The 18,004-nt window shown below is 50.1% G+C and overlaps 1 protein-coding gene across 1 annotated transcript in view; it reads right to left on the reverse strand.

Annotated features, from left to right (window-relative positions):
- Positions 1-1,004: 1,004 nt before the first annotated feature.
- The window catches only part of MAPK4 (mitogen-activated protein kinase 4), a 24,475-nt gene continuing 7,475 nt past the window's right edge, over positions 1,005-18,004 (reverse strand). Inside the window, exons 2-5 of the mRNA XM_009273820.1 lie at positions 15,030-15,174; positions 8,691-8,852; positions 6,303-6,504; positions 1,005-4,443 (exon numbers count right to left, since the gene is read on the reverse strand). Coding sequence (XP_009272095.1) covers positions 3,756-4,443; positions 6,303-6,504; positions 8,691-8,852; positions 15,030-15,174 — 1,197 coding nt within the window. The 3' untranslated portion in view covers positions 1,005-3,755. The remainder of the gene's footprint in view (positions 4,444-6,302; positions 6,505-8,690; positions 8,853-15,029; positions 15,175-18,004) is intronic.

Consider the following 18,004-nt stretch of genomic DNA (forward strand, 5'->3'; position numbering starts at 1 on the left):
TGTGACTGGGGAAGAACAATCACCGGGCTGGCAACTGAACCGTTGGAGGCATCATTTTGACATTTAAAGGTGTTTTTAAGAGCAGCTGAGCAGGCAGCTGCACCCTCGTCTCCCTGACGGATTCCCAGTCCCCGACTTGTGGCCGGTGGGTGGCTGTAGTGGAAGGACAGACCCTTGCATGGAGGCCACCACGAGCAGCTCCCACAGGTTCGGGGAGGAGGGATGCCGCTCCCTCTGTTCTTCTTCAAATAAAACCATGTAAAAGGCCGGCCACAACGGCTGGGACCCACAAGGGCGCTTACATACCTGATCACTGGCTTAAACGCCAGCCTCTCAACTTGAGGTCCTCCTCGGCTTGGAGACATCTGCAGTCCCTCCGCTTCTGCCAGTGAAGTCCCCCTGCGTTGTCATTGCGGTGCCTCCCCACGTCACCGCACGGGACCACATCGCTCACTCCTGAGCCTCGGAGATCACAACAAGCACCCTCTGTCCCTCCTGCCTCTGCCCAGCACACCCATGCCGGCACACCTCTAAATCCAGGGCATCCACCCATCCCAGTGCCACGTGGCCTCAGTGGCCTGTCACAGCGTCTGTATTATTAACTATAGCAACGCTCCCTTTTTTCTCTTTTGCAGATAAGTAACATCTGCAAATTCATTGAAATACCCGATGGTTAACCTCGCACTGAAATGATTCTTCAAACACCCGCAAGAAGCAGCGGTTTGCAGAAATCACCATGTTGGTGACGAGGTCTAAATTCCCTCCCCGTGACCCTGAGCACTCAGATGGCCTGCACCAGCCGAAGCAAAGCTCGGCGAAAAGCCACCCAACACCAAATAACCCCAGAATGCAAATATTCATGCGATGCACGCGCTAATTCAGGTGTTCGTGATCATTTGCAGAAGAAACCTAGATGCGAGTACCGGAATAAACATTTCAAGTCTCATAATAAGCAAAATAATTACACGCTACCAAGCAAGGAAGGCTCAGGCCTTAAATTTTATTGTTGTAGATGAGAAATAAATCTGGCTTGTGATCAGCTGAGGACCCTCAGCTAACAAATTAAAGCCACCCCTCTCGTTCCTCTCCTTTCTCAGCACGTGACGCCGAGCTTTTGGAACAATGTTAAATAACAGCTCACGAACCGAGATGGAAAATCTGGAGCAGTGGCAATAAGCTCCGTTTGCTTCTTGTGAAGTTAATATTAGACTTTAACTGTGGGCCCCCAAGCTCCCACTCCTCCTTAGAAGATAATATTCAAAAACAAAACTGTTACTTTCATGGCCATAATAAATAGTCCCGTACGCCTCCGGTGAAGACGTTCAGGCTGAATGTAACAACCCATGGAAAATGGCTTCTGGTTTCAGAGGACGTGGCGACTGATGTCCGCCGAGGAAAACGCTGGCGTGGTTTGATCGCTGCTGATTTCACATGTCAGCGCGTCTCCGTGTTTAACCCAGCGGTAGCAAATAGTTGCTGAATCTGCCAGAAGAGAGTTTTAAAAGTCAGCTCTCGCATTGCTGATCTTATCCTTCAGGTTTAAACTCCATCGGCTCCCAAACATCTAATTTTCAGTTGATGCCTCCGGCTGCAGCGTTTGTGCGTCTCCCATCACAGGCTGGGCGTTATCCGCTCCTCCCAGGGCGGCACCATGGAGCGACAGAGCACAACTGCGGCCGCTGCCGCCGCCTCCTCCTCTCTGGGCACACACTCACTCGAGCGCCGGCAGTCCCGTTCCCAGCCTTTGCTGGCCGCTGCCGGGCACACGGCGAAGCTGAGCGGGATGGCGGGCGGTGAGTCGTGGGCTGCCGGGGCCAGATTCGGATCCGCTCCACTGCAGGGGCGGCCGCTCCTTCGGCGTCTGAATTTCTCCCACCACGAGTAAAAGTGCTGAGCTTTAGCTGAGGTATATCGATAATCTGCAACACCCTGGAAACCAACCCTCTGTTTCTCCCTTGTTGCCCCTTTCTAAACCACCGTGGGGGACGTCCAAACGCTCAAAAGCAAAGAGCAGAGCCCAATGGCTTTGCCTTCCAGATGCCTCCTCCACCCCTGCCCCGGGACTTCCACCCCATCCCATCCATGCAGCCGGCAGCCTTCACACCTATGCTGCTTATCAGCTGGAGTAACGGCATTTCAATCAGCCTAAGGAGAGACCTGCACGATGAGAACAAGTTTTTGGGCTCGTCAATGCCTCTCCTACAGCTAAACCTGATCCCACCAAGAACAGAAACCAGGGTTAGTACAGTAAATGCTGCTGTTAGTTATCATCCGAGTCTCACATGAGTTTTCTTCACATCTCAGAACATTTAGTAGATTGCTTGTTAAAAGGGTAGAAATAAGTCGTATAGGAACAATAGTTAAATATGGACCTTGGAGTTACTAAGTACGGCAGTTTCTCTTTTACAAATGAAAAGTAGTGCCGCCGTGCTGGAGAGCACAGTGACACGATGGCAAGGAAAGCGGAGATTGGCTTTTATGACACTATTTACAGGTTTTCCATTTAAAAAACTGCTGAGTTTGATTAAATAGAAGTATAGAACGTTTCTTCCGTATACAAACTCTTGTTAGCTGATTAATTATTAAGGTGCTCAGGAGCGTGGATGAAAACAGAAGTTACAGTAGATCAGTTGTGTTTGTGTCTATTTACAAACCGCGCTCGGTTGCCTGCTGACACCAGCATCTTCCAAAGAAGCTGGAAGCAAAGTGGCCAGTTACGGATCTAATGCCACAGGAACTGTTGTTTTCTTCACAACACCCTTGTCAGAAGGGAAAACAGTAGTACTTTCATTCCTTTTTTTACTAGCAAAGGTGGGTGCCCTTGCTGAGTCTGTGTAGCTGGTGGTGCCAGGCAGCACCGCACCGTGAGACACCCTGTTTCTAGCTCTCGACTCCTGTCCAGCCCTTACCACCAGAATTTGGGGGTCTGCTGGGCAGCTGCCCGAGACAGGACTCGCAGCACCAGGTTGTTACACGGAAACACATCGTACGGGGCCTCCTAAGTACTCGGAGAGCTCAGATCTACCCCGTACAACAGAAGGGAGAACTGATGTGCGAGAAACCAAACGAGGAGAGTGCGCTTAGCAAAAATTTTGTCTTCCAATCAGAAAAAACAAAATAAAATCCCAAGTGGCCCATATTTTGTAGGTCAAATTCCTTCCCCATTAACATTCTCGAAGAGTTATTTTCTGTCTGATGGCCAAACTCTACCTCTAGTTCCATTCTCTGCTGACTGACGGCTGACCGCGGACGCTACTTGGCACCGCTTCTCTCCGTACCGCCTGTCCTCACACGGGTGCCTCAGAGGAGCTCAAAGTTTGGCGTTTTGGGAACCCGTCAAACCAGGAGGGTGTCTGACCATAATGAAAATGCTGATTTTGTCCTCGTCATTTTAAGATGCTATAGAAAAAGAAAGGAAAAAAAGTTGATTTGACTTCTGTTTGTAAACTTATCATGTACTGTCGTCTTTCCCTTGTACATTTAAGTTTCAAACAGGTCCCAGAGATTGCAAGGCAAGAGTGTTAAGGCAGTATAAGAAACTCGGTATTTCATTCACACCTCTTGATTCCCTTAAAGGTATTTCTAAGGCATCAAAAGGGGCATGTGGTTTGTGCTTGCCTTTTCAGAAAAAGGCGTTGGGTATAGTGTAAAAAACGGATGCTCAGTGACAGACGGAAGCCACTCAGCCCCGGGCAATGGCCACACCATCAGAGAGGAACAGGGAGATACAGCGGGGTTTCCTGGGTGCAGGTTCCTCACCATCGCTCTTTCTGGTACACCTCTGTTTGTACAATCTCACCGGGGTGCTCAGATATGCAGGCCCCGTTGATGTCATTGAGCTTGTTGTCTGGAAGATCCTCGGGTTTTGTGCAAAGTTTCAGCGCCCTGGAGATGAAGACGTCCAAGTCAAACTCAGGGTCTGTTTCACTGTTCACCTCTGTGGGTTCTTTGTGGAGATGGTGAGGAGAAGATGGCAGGCTCCGTTCCTGAAGCTCCGGAAGAGGACTGGGACACTCGAGACCCACCTGCGTGCTCTTTACCCACTGAGCGATCTCCAGAAAGAGGTTGGATGGTTCTTCTTCCAGCGATAGCTCAGCTGCGGGTGCTATGGTTGCTCTTTTCCAGTGGGATAAATCTAAAATTAGCTTGGGCTCTGAGTAATGATGGGGCTTATTGTCTCTCCACAGCAATTTGTCCAAGTAGGAAGGTGACCCCACTTTATAATCACACGATTTCCCACAATCGGCATCAAATACTCGGTCCATGGATGAGTGGGATAGCTCCAAGAACCTCTCCGAGCTGCTTTGTGAGTATTTCCGCGGATCAACTTGTGCTTCTTCAGCGATGGATTCAGACCCGGCCCGGGGGTCCCGCTGAACCTCATCCATGTCGTGGTATTTATCGTGTCTCCATTCCAAATCAGAGGAGAGGCTTACGTGATACCTGCGAAAGACACGCTGCTATTAGACACGCAGATGATGGCTTCCTTAGAAACAGCAGTGCTCAAACAGATACGCACGCTGCTGCTGCTGCTATTTTTACCTTTTTCTTACTAATATGCCGCTTACCTACAGATCTTTAAGTTCTTATTAATATTAGAGACCTTTTTCTTGTGTGTTAAAAAAGGCAGGGGGGCTGAGTGATTTATGAGTTGGGCTTGCCCAAGCTGCATGGACAGGACCAGTAGCGGGAATAAAAGCCCAACAACCAAACCAACTGGCCCCTTCCTTTAGCCCCTCATCATCTTCTCTCCACTTGGGATTAAAACATGATTAACAATATTAACAATCAAACTCCCTCGGCCCAGAGACAAGCACCCACAGTGTGAGTGCTCCTTGATTGTGGCCACAGAAGTAAAAAAGATGAGTTAAATCACCACTGAGATTGGACATCACCAGTTTACTCTGACGTCGTGGACCAAGAGCATCCCTGAAGGGTCTCCTTGCCAAGTGATAACTTCTCAAGCCAGTCGAACTCCCTTGATTGCAATTACCCGACAACACCCATTCTTAGACACGGTTTTCAAAGTGACATCTAATTTCCTGGCTCCTAACCGAGCCAGTATTTAAAATTTAAAAGATGTGTTATCCCAGGTATTGGGGCTCTATGTCCCGGCAATGAAACGCTCTTCAGGTGTCCCACAACACACAGGCAAAACCATTTCCCGTCTCTAATACACTGGGCTTGTGTTGCAAAATTTAGGGCCCTATGGCAGATGTCCCCAGCTGGATGGCAGGACCAACAGTCTAGGTCCCAGCTTCTTGTGTCACACCAAGAAAGCCAAGAGAGAAAAAGGTGACAGGGTGACCTCCAGCAACTGATTTGCTGCTTTGGGGACTATAACTGGCAGGGATGCCGGAGCTGTGGGGATACACCAAAGATAGATATCCTGAGAAAAGCTTCCAGCTTTCCTCTTTACCTAATTTACCTGGTTGTCCCCCCCAGCCTCCACCCTGATACTTGTTCACCCAGGCAAAGAGATTAATAATAGCAAAGGCAAGGGATTTCTTTAGATTATTTTTTCAATGCTGGTGAAATATAGTGAATTAAGGCGGCGAGGAGATTTAATTGCTATGCAGAGAGGAACGATGCCACAGACATCCTCAGCCAGCTCACGCCGCTCAGCTGGAAGGAGCTCTATAGGAAAGTGAACGTAGTTAATTCTTAGCTGCTTATTTTGTCCTACCTGCTGCGGTACTGGGACTGGCCTAGTCACTGGGGTAATCATCTAGGACTCGAGAGACCTCAGCTCAAGGCTTTGATCTGCTCTAAATTTCCTGTACAACTTTCAGCAAACCATTTAAAAGTCAATACAATTAAGGATTTTTTTAAAAGACCCCAGATCTGTGGCCTCTGGGGCTCACGCACCTTGAAAAGTGATAAATATAGAGCTCCAAATCAGGCCCGGTCCCCAAAAGGTACAAGAATTGCATTGTCTTATAACCTGTATTACAGGGACAGAGGGAAGAACCGTAGCGTCACTTAAACAGATGTAACTCAAATGAAGACAATATAGGCTGTGAATAAAACCAAGAGCAGAAAGATACTCAGTAACTAGAACGTGCAGACTCAACATCTGCTCCCTGTGGAAATCAATGACGAACCTCTCGGTGGCTTCAGCAAGGTGCCAGCTTGGGCTAGAATTACAATATGGCATAAAGAAGGAAAAGCAGGTGTCTTTCGTGGGTCTGGAACACGTGTGACTGAACCCAATCAAGAGCAGGTCAGAGACTCACCAGCCAAGTTCTGCCTAAAGAATTTAAGCCAGTATCTGGTCTCTGGCCCAGCCTTGGGTACCATACCTGTCCCAGTTAGACATCTGGCTCTGGTTGGCTTCCATCAGTAAAATATCATCAATCTCATCCTCAATCCGGAACGGATGCTGAGACACTGGTTCATCCTCGGGGCAGGAATACGGACTCATGTAAGGATGCTGCAGACCCATCTCAGCCGTTAATCGATCCATAGGGTTAAACGTCAGTATTTTCTCCAGAAAATCAATAGCTGTGAAGCAGAGAGAAACAAGCTCACTAATTCCTCAAAAGCAATACCAGCTTCCTTTCCAGGATGAGCCTCGTGAATCCCCCATAACAAATCCCCTCGAAGTAAGGAAGGAATTAAAGGTCACATCCCGTGTGCATCTAAAACGGGCACTTCTGTCCTTGCTGCATCCGTCTTACCCCCCAGGGGAGCTGCGCGCTTGCAGTGGAGCAATCCTGCAGCCCGCAGGTGTCAAGTCATCGAGCGAGGCAGGAGAAATGACTGTAAGGATTGGTGTCAGGTCATCGAGCGAGGCAGGAGAAATGACTGTGAGAGCATCACACCTCCACAGGACAGCATATACGTGTTATACCTGGTGCTGCGATCCCGGGCCAGAACGCTAAACTCGTACCCCAAAAAGACCTTTGGACGGTGTCGGCATTTGATTCCACGCTCTCGGATCCATTCAACAAGCACACTGCGTTTCAGACAACTGATTTCACATCTTTATGTGCAGCTGAAGCGGGATGAGATTTAAAGTGCAATTTTTAAAAGTCTTCGGCGTGACCAACACTATGAAATGATTTTGCCCATTAATATTTATAGAATTCTGAGTGCCTAAAATTATTTTAGAAAGATTGTGGAGCATGAACTCTTTCTATGATGATGAAGGAAGAAATTAAGCGCAATTAAAGTGACTAGAATTAAACCTAAATGTAGAGGGTTTGTTGTGATTTCCTTGATGATTCCTTTTACTGAGGTTATGTGAAAAGATCAAAACCTGTCGTTAAAGATGTCGCTTATTCAGTTGATTCTTGGTGCATGAAGAGTCCCTTGGAGTTCAGATAATACAAGTAGGAATATGCCTTTCTTCAGTTACAACTTTTGCATTGTACCTTCAGAAATATCCCCATTAAAGATGTAATTGTGTGAATGGGACAGTTTCTTTAGGGGCAAAATCACTCAGCAGAAAGGGCGGGCCATACCTATTGCCTCAGTGCTTAAACATTAACCAATATCCGATTGTCTCCCACGAGATTATTTCATTGCTTGGACTAATTAAGTAGCTTCATAAGGTCACTGACTGCGGGCAGGAAGCATGGCGGAACGATATATTACGCGTTATATATTACGATATATTACGGGTCAGAGAGGCAGAAAAATGTCAATGAATTATGTGAGGGGCGCAGGTGACCTTTCTTCCCACAGTGACGACGGGGAATAAATCCATTCCTGCTTGCCGGAGGCTGACGCGGTCCGTGGGTAACCTGGGCCGACGGGTATCACATTGCCAAGCCCATATAGCGGATGCCTTATAATGAAGAGTCACGCCAGTGAACACAAGCCGGGCTTGGTCTTGACGTCTTCCCAAAAGCCGGTGGCCAGGTCCACCAGCCCCGGTTTAAGCCTTGGAAGGAATTCGGAAGAGCTGGCGTGCCCTGGTCCACACTGCTCGGCTCCGGCTGCCGCCCTGCAAGCTCTCACTGCCTACAAAGCTGCTCCGGGCAAAAGTTCAGGTCCAAAAGCCTGTGGAACCCGCAGCCCCCTCGCAGCAACACACTGCTGATTTTTTTTTTTTTAAGCTTTAGCCAAAGGAGGGAAGTGGCTGAAGTGGTATTCGAGCATTGCAGGCTGCGACAGCCCGACGCAAGTGATGTCCAAGCCTCGGAGCACCTGGACGTTTCTGCCTGTAGCAACCACCTCAAAGAGTTCAGGTATTTGTGAAGTAAAAGCATTTATTTCCTTGTACTATACAATTGCGTTCATGCAAAAAGTGCAGCAAGAAAATGAACGGGGCTTGAAAATAACCTCTGGGCTGAACCCTCACTTACAGCTCAAGAAGAGGCGCAGGAAGGCAGGGATGCACCTTGAAAGTGTCTTGGAATAGTCCTGGAAGACTATTTCACCCTTATTTCTGTATGAGCTACCTGCGAGAAAGCTACTGCATCATGAGTGCTGTCCTGCAGCTCATGCCTTCCCCAGTGGGACGGCGAGCAGGACCCGGGGGGACAGCGGTGGGGACGTGTGAGCTCCAGGCGGGAGCAAGCATTGCAGACCCTCAGATATCTGAACTCTCATTCACCAGCATTCACGCGCTTGGCCTTATAGGACGATTCCTGTGACCCCCTGGGGAAATAGGTCTGAAAACACGGCAAGCGGGGGAAGTCCCAGGGGAAGGACATTGCCGAAGCCAGCGGGCACTACGGTACCTTCACTGTCCACTTCGGGGAGCAGCTTGCGCAGCGGCTTCCTCACTTCCCAGGTGCTGTTGATGAACGTGGGCATCACTTTGAGCAACTCCTCTTTGTCTTCCTCGTGGATAACGGGGATCGTCTCCAGAATAAGCTGCATCTGTTCCAGCTCGTGACCCCCTAAACGGGTAGAAAACAGGCAGTGAGTTGAGACCCAGAAGTTAAATCGGGGGGTGGGGTGGTGGTGGTATTATCAGCCACATCACCGCAACGCCGCATCTCCCGGCAGCCCCTCCACGCTGATGCATCCCCGCATTAGCCACCACTCTTTGCTCCAAGGAAAATGCGGTGGGACTCCCAGCTGGGTCACCTCTTTCTAAGGGTGAAAGCATTAACCTAGACAATTTGCCCTCCTGGTGTAATCACCCTGAGGCTGTCTGTGCAGCTTTTCGAGTAACCTAGCCATCTATTTAAAATGGCTATGACGCAGAAACCGTACCCGACTGAAATCACGGGGCATGGGAGCTATTACCCATCGGTGGGGTCCATCCTGCATGATGGAAGGTGACAGATATCTAACGGCCTCAAAATGACGACCCTCTTTAAGCAACACTATGGGTGGGCTCGTTCGTAACCCCAAATGAAGCATCCCGGCTCACACGGCTGTGGCCAGGCAGGGCAGTGCCCGATGCTGTCACCACACGTCCCCGCCACGTGCTGTGCTACACCGAGAAGCAAAGCCCCTCTGTGCAGCAGCGACAAAAAGTGCTGCCACAACCCCAGCGATAACAAGAAGATCGTGAACCCAGCTCCAGGAGTCCCAAAGGCTTCATCTTTAAATGAATGCAAGTGCCTGACCTCTGCTCTCTCCCGATGGGAAAGGGGTTTTCTGACCGGGTCCCACCTGGCTGCTGGGCACCAAGTCAAGGCTCTGATGGTGAGGATCCCCACAGCTGCTACGAACAATCATGTATTTTTTAATCCTCTCCTTCAGGACATATTTATCCACGCATCCCTAAGCCCCCGCTCAGGACTGGCGATCAGTCATTGAGAGGAGAGAAGCAGCAGTGCCAGCGGAGCGGAGCCAACCGCCTCATTAATGAACGTTAATCCCATTCTTTAGCACACTATTGGACGTGACCAAGAGCTCCGCGGCTGATTTCCAGCTTCCTGCGTATACAGAGAAGCAGCCTGGCAGAAATACCGAGTCCCACTATTGATTTTCTGTCTGCCAGAAACGCCGGTTATAAATATTCTGTCATTAGAGGCAGGACTATCTATTAAGACAGCGAGCTGGCTGGGGCGGACAAACCAACGGGGATTTTTGGGCTACCAAGTCCCTGCTGTCCAAGTCATGGATTTCAGGCTGCTTCACTGGCAAGCAGCGCCTGGCTGATCCACAGCAAGAGGAGTGAACCTCATTTATGGCACAGCACTTCTAATCAGTCTGCAGGGAGGGTGGAGAGGCCAGCTCGTAGGGGATGGTGGAGACCATCGCTGGCATCAAGCCCTCAAGCAACCCCATCCCTTTGGAGGTCCCTGGCACCTCACAGGGGCTGCCCTTCCCAGCCCAGAGCTCCCCTGTGGGTCTGCAGGAGGTTTCCAGACTCACATCCATGGAGCTGACCCCAAACACACACCCACTGGGCAAGGGTAGGTCCAAACGTTGAAGCTGGGACAGGGTCTCCATCCATCGTGGCCTCATCACTCCAACAAGGTTTGGTTCAATGCAGTTGTGGCCACTTTAACCCCGAATGGCAGAGCTCTGAGCCAGGACACGGCAAACGTTGAGGCTGGGACAGGGTCTCCATCATGGCCTCATCACTCATCACTCCAACGAGGTTTGGTTCAATGCAGTCGTGGCCACTTTCACCCCGAATGGCAGAGCTCTGAGCCAGGACACGGCAATGAACTTAGACAACCCCAAACCAACACTGACATTAGCACAGCTGGTCACCATCACACCACAGGTCTGCTCAGAACAAAGCCTAAACCCCAAACCAACACTGACATTAGCACACCACAGGTCTGCTCAGAACAAAGCCTCAGAAGAAGATAGAGCAACAGGAAAAGCAAAAAAGACAGAGGGACACCCTCCTAATATCAATCCCGGGCAAATGAATTCACTTTCCTATAGGAAAACTAATTTCAGGTCATTTAGAGGTTCACAGCATGGCTCCAGGAGAAACTAAAGATGACCATCAGGAAACAAACACCTTGTTAGTCACGCTAGTTCCCAAACCGTCATCAAAATTACAGGGTATTAAAAGTCACAAAGGCGTTGTGGCTGTTCTCCTCTCAGTGCAGCTCCAGCCACTGCTCACTGAAGGTCCCTGGCAGCCGAAAGGCACCGTGTTCAGTCACACAAAGAAGCTGCTAATGCAACTCTGGAAGCGTTGAATTACGGCTCTCAGGAACCCAATCCTCCACCATTATCCTTTATTTATGTAATTCCTAGGGACCTTCCGGAGGCATTAATTCCTGAAAAGAAAAACATGAACTACAGACAGAATAAACGCAACGTGCTGTCGTTACCCGAGGAGAGAATGAGGAGCTCTGCATCGTGTCTTGGAAAAGGCAACCCTTCCCCGGGCTTGCAGCCAAGTCCCGCGTGAGCACCCAAGCCCTGCTAGCGACTCCTCTAGGAGCAAGCGCTGATCCCATGGGAAAAGCCACCGTGCCACCTCCTAGCTCTTGGTCACGGGCACGGCCCCGCTGGCGATCCCCACGGAGACCTGCGAGGACAGGCAGCTTTTTTCTTTCTCTTATTTTCTCTTGCTTCTGCTGGCGATGCTTTCGGATACGCTTCGGCAGCAGAGGGTGGAAAAGTCACCGGAGGGAGCTGTAGCCGCTCAGTTACGGATGCTCTTCCCTGTTTTCCATGCTGTTCATGGTGGGGAGCTCTCCAAAGGTCTGCAAACCAGATTTTAGCTGTTGGAGACGTGCTACGCTCCTGTGAGCTTTGGGTTAGCCAAACTTCTTGTGCCCTCCCGGGGCTCTGCCAAACCCAAAGCTGCTCCTGCCACCACACGGCCTAGAGAAGGGGCTGCGGGGAGGGCAAGGGGGCTGGGAGTCCCTCTCTGCTGGGTATTCGTTAACTTGTGTAGGAGAATGAAAGCAGCGAGTGACATCTATTCCTAATAACCGATCACCTTAATTTAACTGCGTTGCTTAAGCACCCCAGATAGACTACTGAGTTAATTATATTGACTTATGCTAAGCACCCAATTTAAATTGTGCCGCTGACGCGTACTCAAAAAACAATTTATCCAGTGTAAGGCAATTACTGGAGGTTTGCAACTTTCTGGGAACTACATCGCTGTTATTTCCCACGGGGTGTTTGTTGGTGACCCAGTCTCCTTCTGGGTCTCATCCTGCAGTGATGGGGGCTGCGGCTGGCCGGGGGCAAACTCCTTCTCCCAAGCACAGAGGAGAAAAGCAAAAGCAAAGATGAACCCACGCTGCCATGCAAGTGTTTGCCAGTTTTAGCTATTCTGAGTGGTTGGGTTTTATTCTCCTCCTCTTTGGACGCCAGCAGATGAAAGATGGTACTTGGCATGGGACACCACGGGCACCCTGCCCCGCTGCCAGCTCCCACCCTGGCTCTTCTTTATTTACTGGTATAGGAGGAGGCCAGGAAAACGGTGCACGGGGCCAGGACATTCTCGTAACAACTCTACAGACTATTTTTAAAGCAACCCAAAAGGAATATGTATTTTGAGCTTCAGTTTTGATCCCCCCCCAATTAACTAAGTATCCTGCCATCATCTGGGAGCTTATTAAGCGATTGCACAGGGCTGGAGAGCAGAGAAGCAGGGGTGCTCGCAGCACTTGTCTGGCTGAACCCAGTCTATGGTCTGCCAAATCCCATCTCCTGATCTCGAACCTGCTGTGGACTCTCAGGAACCAACCTGCAAAGCAGGTTCCTGTATGGCTGCTCTGGGGCATCTTGCCCAGGCAGCCGGGACAGAACTGATCTCACCTGTAGCCACATGCAACACCAGCATGGGCACTTCAGCTCATTCTCCAGATGCTCTTTGTGAGCAGTAGTGGAAAAATAAATATTTCTAAGGCACAATCTCAGCTGAAGGCAGACAGCTAACAGAGGCCAGATGAATCACATCCTGGAGCTGCCTTTGCCTCTGCCTTGACCATGAAGGGAGCTTTAGGGACCAGCCCGGACACCTAGGCAGTAGATGGCTGGTGTCAGCCAAGGTAGCTTCTACCCCTGGGGTCCAGAAACAGCACGAAAACCAAGCTGGGGCTGAGAGAGGGGTCAAGCACAGTTTGGAAAACCAGGATAAAGATGAGTGCTTGGGTGCTCTGATGGGGATGGCCAGAGAAGGACCTGGACGAGCCAGTCTTGTTTTGCTGTTTGACATGAGGAGCAAGTATAGGAAAAGAGAGACTGACTTAAGAGCCCAAAAGGATTTCCCTGGGGCTCCAGCTACACCCAGTTTAATACGAGGCGGCGCGTTGCTCTGGTCTGGTGCAACTCCTGCAAGACCAGGACCCTGCCATCTGTGCTGGCGTTTGCTTCTGCTGCTCTGGTTTACCTGGGGCTAGTTCGGGTCCGGTGCCCTGGACTGGCAGAGCCTTAGCTCTGCCCTGGAAAGGCATCGTCCAGTTTGTTTCCACCCAAAAAGCTCGGAGACTCTTCCATGGTGCAAACCACAGCTCGGCAAGGGGAGGCGGCTGGCAGAGGTGCCTTGGGAGCTCACTCATGTGCAACATCTCCCAGCGAGACCAGAAAATGCCCTGCGCCTGTAGGGACAAGTGGCACGTGGAGATGTCCCCGCTCCTGGAATGTATCCCGAGGAGGCAGCAGGAGCAGCCAGGTCTGATGCATAATTTTCAGAGCTGAAGTCCCTGGACTTGAAAATTTTGGGGAGGGAAGACTGGGGACAAGAGGAAGGAAGGAGAGGGAGGCAATTTTAATGATCTCTTCAAAATGATACCGACTGCTTAATTTTCAGCTTTCACAAAAGAAATATGGAAGCTGCAAGCGGGAGCGGGGAGGGAGCGACAGAGCAGCTACAATCAAACACCGGCTGCGGAGCTCTGCGGTGCACTGAAATATTTGTGAAGAAAATGTCCTTCTCCATTATTAATGGGTCTAATTATTTATTTACACAAAACTGCGAACAGCTGCTCACGAAATGCGTCAAACCTTGTCATTCAAAACGCTAATGGGCGATGGAGAGACAACCAAGGAGGAGCACTGCTGCAGACCTTGGGCAGGGAGGCGGCTTGTTCAACAGGCAGAGAGCAGCTGCTTCGTTCCTGAAGGAGCAGCTCCATGTCCCAGCTTGGGAAGCAGAGCTTTGCTCCTGACAGGAGCATTTGTGGAATTGTATTAAATAAAGATTTGCTTCTCAAGAACATCAGAGTTGAGCTTCAAATGCTGCACTGATAATTATGCGCTCCTTGCCGGTGCTTTTTTTTGTCTCCTTTTCCTTGCACTGCACTTTTACAACTCCAATACCCGCTTATAGGAATGCTGAAAATGGCTGAAAATGGGTAGTGGCATTCAAATGTCTTCCCTCAAAGAAAAGAAATACCTTGAAGACACCAATCACAATTCAAATCCATGGCATAGAGTACAAACCTCTTGGGACAGGGCCACTTTATCTCTTGCCCTTATACTCCACCCTATGATATTTTTTTAGCATCCTCCCTCCCAACAAAAAGCTCTTATTTTCTGTTGGAAACCCAGAAACAGAAAAAGGTTTTGTTGTTTCATCAGAACTGTTCTTTGTTTCGGGTTTTGCTTTTGGCAGCAGACCGTCCCTGCCCGGCAAGGCTCGGCACAGAGGCATCGCCGACCCCGGCCAGCCTCGGGCACCCCAACGGCCGGTGCCTTCCCACCAGGTGCCATCACTTTGTTGTTTCATCAGAACTGTTCTTTGTTTCGGGTTTTGCTTTTGGCAGCAGACCGTCCCTGCCCGGCAAGGCTCGGCACAGAGGCATCGCCGACCCCGGCCAGCCTCGGGCACCCCAACGGCCGTTGGCTTCCCACCAGGTGCCATCACACCCATACCACCACGTGTCCTTCCCAAGCACAAGAAGGCTGAGTGCAAATCAGCCTTCTCTGTCCCCAGGGACCTGCCTGTATCAGGGAAGTTTGCACCGACCAAGGGTCCCTCTAATAGCAGAGGTTGTGCAAGTGAAGTTTGTTCTCGAGACAGCTCTCGTGTCTAATAACCAACCATAGGATCCCTGTAGTGATGCTACAAGCGTTGCCTTGGCTGGCAAGGAGAGGGGAATTCCCTCTGCCATGCTAAAAAGCCTTCGAATTGGATAGCGAGGAAGGAGGGAAGGAGAAAAAAAATGAATCAACGGAAGCCAGAAACCTACCAGCGAAGAGCATCCTTCCCGTTAGCATCTCGGCCAGGATGCAGCCGGCCGCCCACATATCGATGGCTTTGGTGTAGTTGTTTGGTGAGAGGAGGAGGCGGGGGGAGCGATACCATTTTGTTACTAAGCCTTCGGAAAGGTAACCCTGAAAAAGCAGAGACAGAGACGTCAGCAACCTTGCAAGAGAGCTCCTCCGCTCCTCCCCGGTCAGCCCTCACTGCCCGCCGTGGCCCCACCATCGGATCCTGCAGAGAAACCTGCCCACCGCGCTTGTGCTGCATCTGTGGCAGGCTGTGGCTGTATATCTTGCAGGAAGCAAAGAGGTGAGACATACGCCACTAGAAACAGAGATGCTTCGGTGCTCCAGGAGGTAAAGCACTTGCCGCTCCCCAAAAACTTATCTGCTGTTTGTCAGTGTGGTATTGAAGCGTCTTCTGCAAAGGACAAATGGCTTTAATAGCTCAGATTTGCAGATCACACCTGCAAAAGTTATTTCAGGTCACTATTAGAAGACTTAGATGTATTATATAAATCCCAATTTGACCATCTGAGACATTTTGGAAGTTAAGCACATTATTTAAGTACTTTGCTGGGTCCCAGCTATAACCCACCGGTGCGTGAAGGAAGCCTTTCCCAGCTCAGTACCCGCAAGCACAGTGCTTGGATTCCCAGAAGTTACCAGTCTGCAATCTTTTCCCGATTCCACCTCTAGTTAAGCATATGTCTATAGTCCCTCCATAGCTACCTAAACCGCTGGTAACAGCAAGCTACGTGGCGCTGAATTCCCACAGATCCAACTCCCAGCACTGATGCTGAAATTGAATTTTTGAAGGGCAGGAGCTCCCTGGGGAGCCCACGCAAGAGCAGCTGCCCGTGGGTCAGCCCTGGCTGGGCACAAACCCACGGCGAGCACCGGGGGGACACACGAGACCGGAGCAGAGGTGGCACGGGGAGCACACGGGGCTCCCAAGCGGGCAGCGCTCAGCAGGATCCGGCCTCTCACAGACGCCAGGCGAGTTCGCCCCGCCTGCACCCTCGGGATGCTGCTGCAGTGAACCCCGCTTCGGTTTGGGGCATGCGATGGGAACTGCAGACGAGCCCATGCGGAATCTTACAGGGGTGAGATGTGGGATCTTGTCATAAAGAGAAGAACAAGGGGACCGGCAGAAAAACACATTTATGGAGGAAAATCACTGCCGCCTGGAAGGAAAGTCTCCTGGACCAGCAGATGTCTTAAAGCGTTGCCGAGCGGGTAACACAGCCCCGCAAGGGCTTCTAGCCAAGACTCTTGAAAATAAGGCACCACGGGATAAGTGGGAAAGCCCTTTCAGGGATTAGCTAGCTGATGAAGAGCTAGGAAACCCTGCCCTTTCTGCGCTGAGCCTGAGTCCTGCCTAATAAATCGCCTCCCTCCCTCGCCACCCAGCCGCTGGGGCCCCAGCGTCGCCTCTGGCAGCCGAGTGGCGTGGGGCAGGTCCTCGTCCTCCGTCCTACTTTGCTTACAGTCAGGCTGGTCGGCGGGGATGCTTGACCTGGTTTTAAAGGAGAAGCCCTCAGCAGCAGCCCATGGGACAAAGACCGAGTGCCGTCGTCTCTTTGGACCACGGCCCTCCCGTTCCTGAACTTACCCAGGAGATTTAACACAAGTGCCAAGCGCTCAGCAGCTCCCGCTGAAATCAAGGGGATGCGTTCAATCCTGCAAATAACGCTGGCACCGTAAGGGACGTCCCAGCGCTCCCGGCTTCGCCCTCCGGCCAAGCTCCGGATGCGTGGGTGCCACGCCGGGGTTGGACATGAACGGTTATTTCATGAGGATAATGTTGGAATATTCCTAAGTGGTATTTTCTATATTAAATATAACGCATTAACAGAACGAGGTAGATTGAAACACAGTAGAAAAGACAAAATAAAATGAAATTATGAAGTTGAATTGCATTTAAATGCCATGAAGCATTTGGAGAGTATCAAAATGCAATGACAGCATGAATACAGCTCACGTAAAAACTCAGTTGAAAACTCCACCCCAACTGATATAGTTTCATAAACTGTTTTCAGTTGCGATATAACTGCGGATGCAGTTATGCTATGTAACATCTCCTACGATGTTACAGGACACATCTCTCAGCGTAAATGCGAGAGCAGTGTGCCGTCACAAACAATATGAGGTTTATAACGCCCCTCCTATATTTATAACCCAATGCAGGTTTTTGTTCCAATTTCCAAACGTGCAAGTCGTCAAGCTTTTAATCATAAAGGGTTTGCTTTTAAAAGAACTTTTCAATTTTGGTCTCCTCAAGAGAAGTCGTAATGGAGACTGATTAGCTGAGAAGTTTCATTTAATGCTGTTATATTTTTGCTAATGCTTGCTGAATCAGAACTGGCACAAAAGCCCCCAGACATTATCCGATCAGACCGCTGCTTTTCAGCTACTGCAATTATTCCCAACAATGGAGACGTTGGTATTTATTGGAAAAATCCTAAGAAAATAAACTTTGGGGATAGTGACCCAGGGCAATTCCCGGCTGGAGCAATTTCCTCCCTTTCCCAGCAAAGGAATGCCACTCTCCTTACAGATTTAACGCTCGGTTCATACATTTCTCCTCTCTGACAGCATAGAATCATAGAATCATAGAATCTGTGTGCACCATGCAAAATGTATGAGCAATACACTGCAAATATCTATATGTTGCAACAAGCCAAACCTTTTCTTCCCAGGCACCTCTCATGCATCGGAGAAAATTCCCTGCAAAAACTCACCAAATATTTTGGACACGTCTTCAACCCCTCCCCTGCCGCGTGAGGTTACTGGTGGTAATTAATCAGCAGTGCTTCTCATTGTGCTTCCCTCTTCTGTTACCCATCACTGGGTATTTGACTGTCCATGCATCGGGAAAATTCCCTGCAAAAACTCACCAAATATTTTGGACACGTCTTCAACCCCTCCCCTGCCGCGTGAGGTTACTGGTGGTAATTTA

The sequence above is a fragment of the Aptenodytes forsteri genome, unplaced genomic scaffold (genome assembly GCF_000699145.1).
Source record: "Aptenodytes forsteri isolate BGI_AS27 unplaced genomic scaffold, ASM69914v1 Scaffold31, whole genome shotgun sequence".
NCBI lineage: Eukaryota > Metazoa > Chordata > Aves > Sphenisciformes > Spheniscidae > Aptenodytes > Aptenodytes forsteri.